Source organism: Colias croceus, chromosome 24 (genome assembly GCF_905220415.1).
Source record: "Colias croceus chromosome 24, ilColCroc2.1".
NCBI classification, from domain to species: domain Eukaryota; kingdom Metazoa; phylum Arthropoda; class Insecta; order Lepidoptera; family Pieridae; genus Colias; species Colias croceus.
Window position 1 is genome coordinate 5,753,579 of NC_059560.1, and position 16,241 is coordinate 5,769,819.

Sequence of the window (16,241 nt, forward strand, 5' to 3'; positions counted from 1 at the left end):
GATAAGTGTTGCCATAATAAATATACTATACGGTTCCTTATCAGAGGTCGGAGGTCGTTCACTCGCTCCTATAAAATCGTATTATGGGAGTTAGTCACGTGCAAAATGCAGTTTTTATTCGTCTCTTTTATATCAACGAAGTGGTCGATTAAATGTTTACATTGTAATTCATTTTTGGTCGCGTTTATAGGGCCATGACCGGCGCGATAGTATCGTAAATAGATGTTTTTGTTTGGAACACGTAGTTAGTGATAAAACAATACTGTTTTATTCTAAAGGAGGAAGTCGCAATATATCGACCTAAAAACTTTCAATGAATTAATTCTGACAATTAATGTGATAGGAAAAAGAGAAATTTATTATTATTGTATTTTGATATCATTTGTTTTGCCATAAATAATGATTACAAAAAAAGCGTGTGTGCCTATTACACGTATCAGAAATGAAACTTCTTTGGCAAGATTCAAAGATACCAAAATCGTCGCCTTAGTCCCTTACGTTTTTTTTTTTTATGCTGCAATAGGGAAGCGTTTGGCCACGATCTCGCCTGATGGTAAGCTGAGATGTGGCCTAAGATGGAGCGTGCTTCCCTAGAATGTACCTGTTCACTCTCCTCTTGAAGACCCCCATATTGTACTCATCGGGGTACACAGATTCAGGAAGCGTGTTCCAGTCCCTAGCGGTTCGAATAAAGAATGTCGATCCAAACCGCTTAGTCCGGGTACATGGAACAAAACTCTATTGTCATGACGCGACCTTTAAATTTTACTCTCAACTCGCCTAAATAAGTTTCACTTGCTGTGAATATCAAACTAATGTCCTATAAAATGCTAACATTGAAACCTGTAATTTTCAGTGGTCAAACAACGGTTGCAAATGCTTAACTCGCCGTACCGCGGCGTATGGGAGTGCGCGCGGCACGTCTATCGCGCTGAGGGGCTGCGAGCGTTCTACCGCTCGTACGGCACGCAAGTCACGATGAATGTACCGTTTCAGGTAACTACCCTAGTTTTTTTGAAATATTTTTTTTTTTAAATTTTGGAATTTGTTGTGAACTATTATCATTCGGTTCAGAGTAGAAACTGTGATATATGTACATAACATTAATCCAAATAATAAAAATATTATTTTAGTAGCTTCAGTAGATATATTTTGATCTAATGTGCAGCTTCAATTATATCTACTTACTCTCAGTTGCATAATCGTATTATTTAACGCCTGATTTAACAAAATTGCGATAGAAATCACAATTTAGTTTTTGGAAACGCCAACACGGAATGTGTTCAACACTTCATATTGGAAAGGATGCTTATAAGCGGCGTGGGTCGCTTAACCACCAGGCCATGCGTCTGCATGTTTTAAAACGCAAAAAAAAAACGACTAAATACATGAATTTTCCGAAATGACAATAGGCGGATCTACATAGTGCAGTTTCGCGTGGTAAATGTTTCGCAAGACTGCCGCTATGAATCAGCCTATTAACAAATAATATAACCTATACTAAAGTTCCAACAACCCATTCCAGGCGGTACACTTCGTAACATACGAATGGTGCCAATCGCGCCTAAACCCGACCCGCGGGTACGAGCCCCGCGCGCACCTCACGGCGGGCGCGTGTGCGGGCGCACTAGCCGCAGCGGCCACAACACCGCTAGACGTGTGCAAAACGCTCCTAAACACACAGGAACGGGGGGCTGAGGGCCTAGTTAGCGCAGCGGGACTTGTACTACGAACGTCCGGACCAAGGGGGTTCTTTAAAGGCGTGGCCGCGAGGGTGCTGTATCAAATGCCCGCAGCGGCGATTTGTTGGTTGACGTACGAAACGCTCAAGCACGCATTGAATACGGTACGTATTTTTAGTATTGAATGCTAGTTCTGAATTGTTAGTTATGAATTGACCAAACCAAAGTCATTAAAATCTGCTTCCAGTCGGATATAAATGAAGAAATTAAACATCAACAAAATCTGTTCATCCCTTCTTAAGTTATAATTAGTTAACAAGACTTTATTCAGTTGTATTAAATATATTTTTTAATTATTATTTAACTATTTTTTATTGTTTAGTCTGATCTGAGAAACTGCTCTTAAAGTGCATAATAAGGATATGCATAATTTAAATTAATTTGGTTCTTTAATATTTTCAATCCAATTCATAAAAAGGTTCTTGACAATGAATGAATAAAATAATGATTTATCCAAGATTGAAATATGCACAATAAATATTATCTGTGTCCCTTAATAATAACAACTTAATATCATGATATTCAATTAAATTTATATCACTTAAGAATCAGCTGTTAGAGACAGTTACACAGCTTCCTAATATTTTCTGTTAAGCTTATCTGTCAATTAAACTACAATGAAAATGTATATCAAAATTTTATTAGGGATATTATATGCATGCTGTGAAACAAGCCCTAAATCTTGATTATCTTATTGCATACTTAATTTTTTTACCTTACTTAGCACTTTCCATTTTATATCTCTTCCTACCCCCAAAGTTGTTAAACAAATAACGGTGTCCAACAGTGAATATGTTCAGGTGGAGCTCGAGGAGGCGCCCGCGCTGCGTCTCGCGCCCGAACCGGCCGCTACATAGACCCCCAACACCCCCCGACACCCCCTAACACCCCCACACACATAAACACCCCCAGAGACAAACACCCCCAGGCATATAAACACCTCCACACACACATAACCACAAGACTTGTGACACTGTACACACTAGACTTACTCTGCGAACGATTGAAGAAAGATTTGGAACTGCAATACAATGGCTGACAACTACTCCTATAAATTATAATGGATTGAAAAGAAGAAAATGGCTGTAAATTTTTTGCACCAAAAATGATATTAACTGACAAAAAACACATTTTTGAAATAGCTCTTCTACTAGTGCTAAAGTTATGTTCTAAAATATTATGTGATTTATGTCAAGTGGTAGTAAGAATAATAATGTAAATTGTTGATTTAAATTTGTTTTGTAAAACTAATACATAGTACTCCTCTTTTAATCCAATACCAAATTAATTTGTGACATTCAAGTTTGTTTATGAACGGATCAAAATTGTATATATTTTTAAGTAAAGTAACAATTAAAAAACACGAATTGTTATTCAAAATTGTAATTGTAATTTATATTACCGTATGAACAAAGTTCATTCTAATCATCATTCGAATTCGTAGACTAGTAATCGATTTTATGTACATTGGAAACACTATAAAAATGTACCATTTATATTGACATACAAAAAACGCTACAAGGCCAACTCATAAAATGGTCCATTTAAAAGCCTTCTGTCCATTGTACGTAATGTGTAAGAGCAGGACAGAACGATCTTTTTAAATCGGTCGGATAATAGGCCTATTTTGAACGTTTTTGGTATGTCAATAAACATCTATTTAGATTTCAGTCGAACCGATACGAATACGAAAATATACCAGTGATTTACAAAAATCATACGAAAATATAAAAATGGGGTGGGGGAAGGCACCTGTTGTTGTTGTTATGCGTTTTGTTGTTTATTAACAGAGTATAATATTATCGAGAAAAAAAAATATTTTTTGTGTATCTGTGCGCGGGCCCGCCGTTCTGCGTTTTGTTTTTTATTTTATTATCTGTGATTACGTTCGCTACGTCACTTGTACATAAGCGGGCCTGTTTGTTACTCTGTGCGAGATTATTTTTTTAAACCATTCGATGAATCACCGAACGCGAAATTGACGTGAAATTTAAAACAGACGCCATTTTGAATTCATTGCTCACGAATCATTTTGCTTATCGATCAATAAAAAATACTATCAATATAATATCTATCATACGAAATTATTACTACAAATGATCGCTTATTTCTGAAGAGATCGCTTCAATAGTATTATTGCATCGAATTTTCGCTAACGTAATTTTAGTAAATCGTAAAGTAATGTGTACATAGTTCAAGCTCAAATCGTGTCGTCTCGTTCTTTATCATTGGAATTACAATAGAATGGAGCGAGAGGCAATAACTATATTGTTATTTATTTTTTAAAATAACCCACACTAAGATAACTCGCGCAGAGTAAGTGTGTGCTTGAGCTGAGCGTGTATGTGTGTGAGTATGTGCGTATGTATGCGTTAGAATATAGCTGTGATGTTATAAATAAAATTAACTGTAAGTCATTATAAATAGCGTCGATATTTAAGTATTAATTGTCCCTTACCTTTGATTTTTTTATCGCATACGAGTTAATAAATTTTCTGTTGCTGTTTTATATTTTACATATTATGCGTATATTGATTTATTGTTTGACGTTATATCTATACTATGTATGTGTGCGTGCGTGTGTGTATCCACACGCGCGTGTGTAGTGTGAGTGAAGTCAGTGGTCGGTGCCACTATAAAAGTATGACTATTTTTTGTTATAAACATCAACCTTATTTGTATGTAGTTAGAGTTCAATTTGGAAAGTATTTTTGAAGATAAAACTAGAAATGTCAAAATGCAAGTGCAGTTTTCAACGCTATGTAACTTTGAAAATGGATGCGTATATTTGAAGCCTGTAAAGGCCTATGAATAAACGTTTATTGGTTCAATTAATAATTATAAAAAAGTTTAAATATATGAGTGTTAATATTTTTGCTTCGTTCGGTAACATGTTAGTAACTTAGCATGTTAAGAGGCCTATATTTAGAATTAAATATGCGGTTTTAATAAGACATACAATATCTAATTGATATTGAAACAATTCGTAAATTCACGATCACGTTTTTATATACCGATGATATTTTTAAATTGCTTCGTCAATAATGATCTAAATTTTATTCGAGGCATAAAATTGTATGGCTCATATTTGATTTTATTGTATAAATATTTTTAATTGTTTAATGTTTTGGTTACCGATTGTTTTTATAAGTATATTTTTTCACGTCGCCCGTAATATTTTAAAATGCGTATTAGATTCAGGAGTAGGGTAATATGTTATTGAAATTAGATGTTTTGGACAAAAATTGGTGGTTTTATATGACCTAAGTTGGACGAAGATAATACGTGACCTAACCATTGATGTACTATAAACAACTACTCATAATCGCCTATTATAAGTCTAAAATGTCCGAGTAGGGTTGTATAAAACATGCATTGAAATTAGCACCTTATTTCGTGACAGTAAGGTTCAAAGTCTATTGTATCGAAAACCCTGCCTATGCCTTTTTGAGCGTTATTGTGAGTGTAATTGTTTATTGTGCGTCAATGGAATTAAATTTAAATGAACTAGTCTAGTTAAAATTCACCAGTCTCACTCAAACAGTATGTTTGTAAAAATGTACAAAAAATGTCAAAAAATCTACGCACGTGCGTACTAAAGTGTTAGCAATAGGGACGAACTACATCTATCCGTCCTTATAACGGAAAGGCCAATTCGTATAGATGTAGTGAGACCCCAGTACATTCAGCTTATATTATAAGTAGGCTGTGATTTCAAACTCTTTGAAAACTTGCACGATTTATATTTTTTGGTTTGTACATAGAGTTATTTAAGGGTTTTGGGAATTATGTTATATCCGTATACATAACGGCGTATGGAACTAAAAATTTATCCAGTTAATCGCGACTCTTTTGTCGTGAACATAAGGTTGCTTTTCGATTATGATTATTGAGCGTCTAATATGCAATAGTAATGTAGGTGTGTGTGATGTAAAACTAACTCGTGCCGCGCACATGTTTTAAATAAAAAAGCCGCTTACAAGATATACAAATAACATTAAAATTACTCAAAATAACGGCTTGAATTATATTTTGACCACTGTTTTTAAATTGACATGATTATACATTATAATAATGAAATACCATATTTTTTTTTTGTTTTGGTGTTTTTTGGAATTTTAGAATAAATGAAAGAAAATGCAAAACTGTATCATAATTGTATTGTAATCACTATTCCAATGTTGGTTAGTCTCATAAGAGAATAGCCACCAAAATAACAAATTTGTTAAGTGTTTTAATATCTTGATAAGCGGCTCATGCAAACCTACAAGCCTACGTTTTGTATATAAATATATATATTATGTATATTGTAATAATAAAATATCACGATATTGTTTTCGTCTGTAAGATCAGTGTGTCTTCGTACAAACGTTGGAGTTTTATTTTAAACAGGGTGTGAGAAATTATTATTTTTTTGAAAGATTGCAAGGGACTTTTTACATCTGCCAATGACATATGTCAATCGGATGTGAGAAGTCCCAGCGTAAGTAACGTCGGCTCGAGTTGGGAATAAGGGTTGTTGTCCACTTGATAATGGAACAAATTACAAGTTTTGGTGGACGACGGCCCTTACATCGGTTAGAGTAAGTGATCCTAAAGGATGGAAAACTATGAGGTGCTATGTACGGCAGGCAATTGTCGCTCATTTGAAATTCGAGTTTTTTTTTTCGTTTCGTATATTTAAGTATTGTTTGTGTATAAATTATTTTCTGTCATCAGACTGATTCGTATTAATAATTGATAACATCAAAACCAAGAAAACCTCGGCTTTCGTTACGGTTTCGGAAGTAATTAAATTTAAAAATATTTTACATAATAATTATCCTACTAATATTATAAATGCGAAAGTTTGTGAGGATGTGTGTGTGTTTGTTACTCTTTCACGCAAATACTACTGAACCGATTACAATGAAATTAAGCACACATATAGTAACTTGGATTAACACATAGGGTAGGTTTTATCCCGGAAATCCCACGGGAACGGGAACTATGCGGGTTTTTCTTTGAAAACGCGGGCGGAAAGCTAGATAATAATAACTACATAATAATAAGAACGAACTAAATGTCGATATTAAATTGCAACTAATGCTTACTGACCAAGACAAACAATAAATGAGTGTAAAATAAATACATTTTTATTTCCTGTATATAATAAAGATTTAATTAAAATTATTTCAAATAGCGACATTTGTCTAGGACAAAATTGTTGGTACATTAACGTGCGTTAAGTGTATTAGGAGAGTCAAATTGTTAGTATTAGGAAACGGGACAGAGCCGCCATGATGGTATGTGAAACAAGGAAAATAAACAGTTGGACAATATTATCGTTTTTTATTTTATCTTTAAATAAACTCGTTGTTATTTTATGTATGAATTCTGGCTTATAAAAACCTATTTCAAGAACAAAATCAGGCCTGATGCAGTAATGTTGAATGAAGTCAGAGTCGTTGACAGACGATCGTGCATAATACACGTCCTTATACAACTATAAATATTTCTATCTACCCGCTAACGCAATGTCTAAGTGCGATATTTGTAAAAAAACGGTTACCAAATCAATTCCTGGTTGCGAGTGTAACAAGTGTGAAAGAATTGTTCATCTTAAGAGGGCTTATTCAATTTAACGCAAGTCAAAATCTCCGCGATCTATTACGATAGATCGCGGCTTGCGCTATCCTTTTACTATGAACAGCATAAGTCCACAGGAGAGCGCCGAGCAACATGTCCTCTCTCTGGAAAGGCTCGCTGCCGACTGATTTTAATCGGGTCGCGCGCAGTGTTTTATAGTACTTTAAAAAAAATTGTAGAAAAATAATAGAGGTACCTTAGTTGATTTTTTAAATTTTATCTTATAAGTAAGACGTTCTTTTATTGCAATATGTAAAAATTATATTAAACTAAGTCAAATATCTTGGTGAAAATAATCATTTTGTCGACTATAATTTCTAAAAATTCACATTGTTCGGATTTTAATTTCGTAAGTTAGGAGTCCAAAATAAAAAAATCTTTTAACTAACTATTTTAATAAGGATTTTTGCAGTTAGTAAAAAAAAATTGTGTGTTAGATCTGTCAGCGATTTCAGATATTTTTAGCTTCGAAATTGACACTAAAAGCGAAATCAAGTAATCATCGGCTCAGTTATCTTGATGGTATTCACAAATACTGTATTAATTGAAAAAAACTCTTAACTAACTATATAGACAATAAAATTTCCTAAAATTATTAGTAATTCATATGTTTGTAAGATAAGTGGTTGATGGACAATCTGGTTTGAAAAATCACATATTTGAGCCAAACAGCGCACGGACCGCGTACACGGCCTTAACACCCGATGCAGTGGTCTAACTAATAAGCAGATTGCCGCGCTTAAGGCTGCCCCTAGTTTAGAATGGACCTGCTTGGAATGTCAGCGCGAGTCACCCAGACGTAACTCATCTATTATTATTCCCGAAGACGACGATGAAGACGACACCCATGTACAGATAAACGCGAAAAAGTTGCTGAGTAACATAACGAGGGAAGTCGAAAAAGCAATAAAAAGTGAAATGCGCGAATTAAATGAAGCATTACAATTTCATAGCGCTAAATTAGATGAAGTCGTAGAAAGCATGGATACATTCAAACAAACTTTTAAAACACTAGAGCGGAAGAACATCGAACTAACAAACCGAAATAATAATCTAGAAACTCGTGTCGGTGCATTAGAGCAACGCCTACAAGAAATTGAACAAGCAAAACTCTCAAAATACGTGGAAATCGCAAACATTCCGCATGAAGCTACAGAGGTTGTCAACAAGTTAGTAGAAAAGGTGGCACTAAAACTTAACCAGCCGGTCGAAAGTATCAGGAGTTCACGCCGACTACAAAGCAAAAACCAACCAGCTAATATAATGGTGGAATTAAGAAACGAAAAAGCACAAGAAGATTGGCTAACGGCTGCCAGATCCTACAATACTAAGGTATCAGATGTCTGCCCATCCCATCTAAATAACAACAACACCGTTTTTATTAGAGAAGCCATGACAAAAATGAATAAAAATTTGCTATGGGAAACTAAGCAAGAACTAAAAATCAATCTAAATTTCAAGTATGTATGGTTTAAGAAAGGATTCGTTAAAGCTCGTAAAGATGATAGTTCAAAAATTTATATTATTAGAAGCTCGGCGGACATACACGCTATAGCAAAAAGTAAATCCTAAACTTTGTTTTGTATTTAAATAGGTAGTTAACGCTTGCAACAGATCATAAAATTGTATAATATAATATGGATAGTTTACAAGATAATGTCTATGAAGTCTTCGATTGTATAAATATAAACAATTTTTTAAACAACATCCCCAATATGCCTATAAATCTATTGTGTATCCACATTAATATAAGATCCGTCATTAAAAACTTTGTTACATTACAACAGTGTATATCATCCGCACAAAAGCGCATTGATGTTATTATACTTACTGAGGTTAACATTACGGATAATATTAGTAGTTTATATCACTTAAACGGCTATCAAATGTATACGTCTCTAAGAAAATGTAAAAGGGGTGGGGGGTATTATTGTATATGTAAGTAATAAACATACATGTTACGTACACAATGTAAACACAAATTATTTCGAAAACGTATTATTCACAATAACCACTCACACAAACTATAATACAAACATTTGTGCAATATATCGTCCCCCTAACACTAATAAACACTTATTTATCGATGAACTTAACAGACTAATAATGAATAAGTGCCCTATAAAAACTGATCTTCATATACTGGGTGATATTAACATAGATCTGCAATCAGACACTCCTATAAAACATAAATATAATAATACAATGCATGGTCTAGGCCTTTTGTGTGGGATCACAGCTTACACTAGAATCGAAACATATAATAATAAAATAAGTAAATCATGCATAGATCACATCTACACTCGATCACACGCAAAAGATCTATTCACAGCAGCGATCGGTACGACACTAGCGGATCACCGGGCCGTAATATGGCCGTAATGCTCGCTTGCGTCGGGGATTGTACACAGGATGATACAAAATATAAAACTATGATAGATAATAAAAAATTAAATACATTACTAGAACAAATAGATTGGACATGTACGGACAATATGACATGTCCAATTAATATATATAACTATATACACGATCAATTTAAAAACAGCTATGAAAAATGTGAATTTACTATTAAAATTAAGACTAATAATAAAGAACGAAATAACAACGAGTGGATTAATAAGAAGGTTATACAAGCTTGTGAAACTAGAGACAAACTATTTATACAGTGGACTAAAAACACAAATAATTATATTATTAAACAAAAATATAATAAATATAGAAATTATGTAAATTCATTAATTAATAAAACAAAAAATAAATACACAAAATATAATATCATTTCAAACAAGAATAATTCAAAAAAGCTGTGGGAGATACTTAACAAACTCACTGGTAGAATAAAATCTTCTATTGATTCAATACTGCGTAATGCATTTATTAAGAAAGGAACAACAAGTAACGATATTGCAAATAATTTTGCCTCAACTTTTCACAACAGTGTCAAACAAATAATCCCGAAATGTGTAGAACCATTGCTTGATAAAACATGCTATGAACACTCGGCAAATGTAAGCATGCGATTTAAGAGAGCCGACGCCAATTCAGTGGCCAAAATAATTAGAGCATTAAATAGCAACAAAGCTCCTGGGTTGGATAGAATAAGAGCAATTGACGTCAAATTACTTTGTGAGAAAATAAAAAATACCTTGGCAAATTTAATAAACACCAGCATCATAAGTGGTAAATATCCGACAGAACTTAAAAAAGGCATTGTTCGTCCAATTCATAAAAATGGTAACAGAAACGATTATGACAAATATAGACCAATAACCATATTACCTACTATTGACAAAATAATAGAAAAGTATATTAGTAGCCAAATTTACAGTTTTTATGAACGCAACAACATATTAACAAAAAATCAATACGGATTTCAACCGCATAAAAATACAACACAGCTGCTTTCCACCTTTACAGATAGTCTTTATAAACACCTTGACAGTAAAAAGCATGTCCTAATCGTATTTATTGACTATAGTAAGGCGTTTGACACCTTAAGGCACAGCACACTGATAAAAAATCTAAATGATAGCGGTATTAGAGGAAGTCTCTTGACATGGTGTGAGAATTATCTCCAAGATAGATCATATCAAGTTCGAGTCCTCAATGCTGACAGCTACCCAGTACACGTTACGGAAGGCACGGCACAGGGCTCGGTCCTCGGACCGCTGCACTATCTAACATATGTAAACAGCCTCTCCAATGCACTAAAACAGTGCGAGATCTATCAGTTTGCTGATGATACGTGCCTAGTTTCAACTGGTAATAGTGTAGATGAGGCTCTAACAAAACTTCAAAGTGATTTTGATACTCTCATTAGGTGGTCCCACGACGCAGGATTAGTACTCAATGCTTGCAAAACAAAATTAATGTACGTTAGTTCAAGTCATAACCGCAGTGCAATTTCACCAAAATTAATAGCTCATAATCATAGTTGCCTACATTCCAAAAAATGCGACGCTATACATGTTTGCTCATGTGACGCTATAGGTCTCGTTAGCAATCACACATATCTTGGCTTAATCATTGACGATCGATTAAATTGGAAAGCTCACATAAACCACGTTTGTGATAAGCTAAGAGCCATATTAGCTAAATTCTCTCTAATCAAATACAAAGTGCCATACAAAACGCTACTGTTACTTTATAAAGCTCTGGTGGAGTCTATAATACTATACGGACTATCAAGCTATGGGAGAACATACAAAACACATCTCGACAGTATTTTTTCACTACAGCTACGTATCCTAAAAGTAATTGTGCCAAGTAATCTAAAAACAACTTACAATGACGACTATAGTAAATTATTCTCTTTTCTAAAAATATTACCTATTCACGAACAAGTTGAATTAGTGTTATTAAAAGAACACTTTTTTACAGATAATATCATCAAAATAAAACACTCTTATTATTCAGTTCGTAGGGCGGACCTCTCAGTTCTACAGTTACCAAGCTATAATAACCTTTATGGAAAGAGAACTTTGAACTACGTAATTCCTAACTTAATAAATAGACTACCTAAAACACTCAAAGATACACTAACAAATAAAAATATTAAAATAAAACTAAAAAACTACTATGAAAAATTAATTATTGATAAATATTCATAATTACGAACATGTTTAAAAATTATGTATAATATAGACTAACGCCATAATGTGTGTGTGTATATGTGTATATATACATAAATACACACATACATTATCTACTGACGTATTATAATTGTGTAGAAAATTTCATTCAATTTATAAACTAATTAACTGTAAACGAAAATCAACACCCTGTGGGTGCGGAGTGCAGACCGCAGTTGCGATAAGACGTACTTAGATCATTCTTTTTTGTTTCTACCCACGAGTGTTGTTTTCTGCGATCATTGGATAAAGGATGTACTTGGATGTTGCGAAATATTTTTGTTGGTTCTGTAAATGAATGTATGTAATAATGTTGTATTATTGTTTGTCAATATTATCGTATCTTTATTTTGTATGTCGACGGCGCTGGCGCGCGGTAAATCTCTAAAGAGATTATGTTTGCGCCAGTTTAATTTAAGTTATAATGAATTGTATTATTGTATTGTATAAATAAAATAAATAACTAAACTAAAAAAAAAAAAAAAAAAAAAAAAAAAAAAGTGTTTTTTCCAATCATATCACATATCCTGTCCAGGATTTTTCAACAAACCCATTTTTAATACATTTTAACAGACTAAATTCATTATAAAATAGGTCTCAATATATTATCACCCTGCGCCGGTGAAGGTCGATTTAGTTTCGGATCTTAGACTTATTAAATGCCAAAATATGTTGCACTTTTTTGCAAATTTTACAGGGTACTTCGTACATAGATAATATCTATAGGCTGGAAAAAAAAAGTTTTTTTGTATAGTTAGGTATAATTTTTAATTAGGAGTACATTGCCTTGTGTACTTTATGAAAACATGTATCTACTTAGAATTATATTGTAAGATCACAACATTATCTGATTTACCACAAAAACTTTAGACAGGATTTAACTTTAAGCGCGGGTTCTCTTTTATCTGGTTTTGTCATATTTCACATAGACAACTATTAAAGTGACAGATCCCTGGTTTAAAGTTAGACTGTGTTTAAATTGTTTTGTGAGTAATACCATATTACCATATAATATGTTTAGCAAATAAAATATTGTTCCACGTTAGGTAGGTAGGTCAATACAAACTTGCCGTTTTTATTAGACGAATTTATTTTATGGAAAATTTTATGCACTTAAGGAATTATTAGATATTTGTATATCTAATAATTCCTTAAGTGAATAAAATAATATTAATAAAATAAGCTTAAAATAATGTAGTTAATATTCAGTGATACACTGTAGTTGTGCTGCTGCATGCTGCAAGCGGTAACTTATTCTAACATTGGTAAGTTATGACCACGCTTATTAACGTCACCTGTATGTATGTAATTGACACCTTAAGACTCTATTTTGACTCCCTTTTAACTTACTTACTTAACCAGCTCGGCAACCCAAACAGATTATTTGCTTCCGACACGAGTTTTCGCCACTTTCCTCGATCGCATGCTGTTTCTTGCCAAGTTGCGTAAATCGGCTACTGTTGCATCGCTCCATCGATATCTTGGACGGCCCACGGGGCGTCCGCGTCGGCCAGTTGGAATGCATTTAACGGTCAGATTTAATAAACTTTGTACACTTGACAAGGCTTGATGACAATAAAAAAAATTAAATCTACGTAATAAAACGTGTTTGTTTTCTTCTTATAGGTAAAAACTACATTATACTTTTACGTATAGTATTATATTTTCTGTGCTTTTACCAGTACATACCTACTACTTATACATAATATATTATAACTTAATTAATAACAAAATTTATTTGCACACAAGTACGCAGTCGTCTTATCTCACGTATTTCAGCTTTGTCTCCACGTGTCGCGAACGTAAATCAATTATTTTTCGTATAATCACGCTAATTTGTTTTGTAACAATGCGTGCAAAATAATCTAGTTAGATAACGGTTAGAATACTACTGGGGCCGTCAATCCCGTACAATTTTGCGATTTCTAACTTCGTTATCGTTTTGTAATTGTTACTTTGTCTAAGGCCCGGCAATCGCAAAATTGTATGGGATTGACATACGCCGCGTTAGATCACGTGGTCTATCTAATGTCAATCCCATACATTTTTGCGATTTCTAACTTCGTTATCGTTTTGTAATTGTTACTTTGTCTAAGGCCCCAGACAGTTGAATCTATGTCAGGGCTAGCAATGTGGTTCAGCCAGCCTTTGACCACGTAAAATACTAAACTGTTAAATATTATCTAATGAATTACGTAAAAATCCGTTAAAAGTTTTATTTCTAAATACAGTTTGTCATCTTATTAGAACATGTTGCTATTATGAGAATGTGGTTCTAAATATACAACAGAATCATTTATTTAGATTCACCTTGTTACTTGTATTATGTATAATTAATGCATAATCCGCAGGCATTATGGAAATAGTCTCTATTTATAACTGGGTTCTAAATAAAGTAATAAATAATTTCGGTCTTCATTTTTAATCTGCGCAAACGTTTATTTTTTAATACTTTGTACGGTTATTTCAAAAATGTATTTTGTGCAAGTAAATAACTACATAAATTCAACTAAAATTACGATCAAGGAAAATGTAAAATTAATGTAATGTAACTAAGAATACCTGTGCATATTTTTTAAAAACGCTTCCAGTTAATATAGTTCACTATAATAAAAACAATGGTAAAAAATATAAAAGAAGAATAAATTCAAAAATATTTGTAGGTACATAGTAGTAGGTACATATAGTTCATATTCATATTCACCCAACAAAAACTATAGATAATTTTCCATGTTATTATTTACCAATTTAGTCAGACAATATTTGGTGATTGAATAAGCAAATATCTTGATTTATATTCGGCTGTATTTTTAACTATGAATTGGTAACTAAGTACCTAATCAAAATTATTTTTAAGAAAACTTTACAGTATCAAGCCTATATAAAAAAATACTCATTAAAAAATTATTTAGTTTAAAAATTATTATATTATTTATAGTTTTAGTTGTCTAATATTCATTCAAATATTGATACCTATTCATTAATATGGTACATATTATATATTAATTACCTAATTATATATTACGTATTAAATTGATATCGATATAAACTTTTAATGAATCAACATTATTCTGCTCTTTCGTTTTTCTCCATCATAAATAGGTACAGAATTATATTTTAAAGTTCTTAAAAAACTTCAATCTACTTAGAGGCAAGAATCAAGAGTATCTTTTTATGTCTTAAGATTTATTCAAAAATGTATTCTTCAATAATTAATTTGAATTTATGAGATAAATTCCAAAGAATATTTATATAAGTTATCTAATATAGTCATATATTATATTCATCTATAGTCTAAGATCCCACAGCAGGATTAGTGCACAATTAGTGCGTTCATAGTAAATTTTATTTGCTAAAACCAAAATTTTATAATTAGGAGAAAATATGTATATCGACGTATATCGAGTGAACGAAATGTTTTCCGATAAATTGATTAAAAAAAAAAATAATAAAAAATGTACTAGGTAGTTCTATTTCTTCAACTAAAATAAGACTGCAAGGTTAATTAACCATACATTAAAAATTTATTCGATACATGTGTCATTAATTCGGAGATTAATTCTAATGACTAGATTTAATAAGGAATATGTCTAGAAAAAAATAATTATGTATAGATAAGACGACTAGGTATAATCTCCAATGCAAAAAAGTCAATCGATTTATCTCTAGAAATAAAATCTCCAATGCAAAATATTCAATCGATTCATGTTAAAAATCCGTAGAATTAATTAAATTATAATAAATATATTATTCATTCAACTATGAACTAGACTTCCTTTATAAAACGCCCAAATATAATTCGACACGTCAAAAAAATTTACCACATCGTAAAGCGGCTTTCTACATTGAAGAATCGCAGCCAGTAAGAAAATCTGTCGTTGCTTTAAAAGGTCCTATGAATTTCAAAACATTTTCAATTTAACATATAATACGTGTGTAGGTTCATTCACTGGTAATTCTAATTCTGTATTCTGTAATATTGTTATTTAAGTAGGCTGTAGGGTAATAATTTTAAATATTCCAAAAAGTACATTAATCATCAACCAAATTTTTTTGTTATGTTTTAATGCGTACAGCGTATTATTTCACGCTCAACGAAGTGGGTTCGAGTCGATTATTTTTTAATATATCTAATGTTGTGCGTATAGAAAGATTGGTTAGTCGTTAATAATAAAATGTGAGCCTATAGTTTGATTGCGTATAGGCCGCGATAATACGTAATAAGTATGACGCATTG

At 32.5% G+C, this 16,241-nt stretch overlaps 2 protein-coding genes and 1 long non-coding RNA gene across 4 annotated transcripts in view; 2 read left to right on the forward strand and 1 right to left on the reverse strand.

Annotated features, from left to right (window-relative positions):
• The window catches only part of LOC123702674 (mitoferrin), a 39,510-nt gene extending 35,118 nt beyond the window's left edge, over positions 1 to 4,392 (forward strand). Inside the window, exons 5-7 of one of the 2 annotated variants that reach the window (XM_045650441.1) lie at positions 857 to 996; positions 1,526 to 1,846; positions 2,530 to 4,392. In XM_045650441.1, the coding sequence (XP_045506397.1) occupies positions 857 to 996; positions 1,526 to 1,846; positions 2,530 to 2,532 (464 nt within the window). In that variant the 3' untranslated portion in view covers positions 2,533 to 4,392. The remainder of the gene's footprint in view (positions 1 to 856; positions 997 to 1,525; positions 1,847 to 2,529) is intronic. The other variant, XM_045650440.1, reaches the window with a different exon arrangement.
• Positions 4,393 to 8,070: 3,678 nt separating this feature from the next.
• LOC123702867 lies at positions 8,071 to 9,051 on the forward strand. The gene has a single exon (XM_045650700.1). The coding sequence runs from the start codon at positions 8,289 to 8,291 to the stop codon at positions 8,940 to 8,942; it is 654 nt and encodes a 217-aa protein (XP_045506656.1). The 5' UTR covers positions 8,071 to 8,288; the 3' UTR covers positions 8,943 to 9,051.
• A 301-nt stretch (positions 9,052 to 9,352) lies between these two features.
• Positions 9,353 to 9,702, reverse strand: LOC123702868. The gene is made up of 2 exons (XR_006752926.1): positions 9,666 to 9,702; positions 9,353 to 9,549 (listed from the first exon to the last, which is right to left on the reverse strand). It is a non-coding gene; the product is annotated as an uncharacterized LOC123702868 (long non-coding RNA).
• Between the last annotated feature and the right edge of the window lie 6,539 nt (positions 9,703 to 16,241).

Coding starts and splice junctions, on each gene's coding strand:
- LOC123702867 (XM_045650700.1), top strand. CDS start 8,289: ATGCGCGAATTAAATGAAGCATTACAATTTCATAGCGCTAAATTAGAT.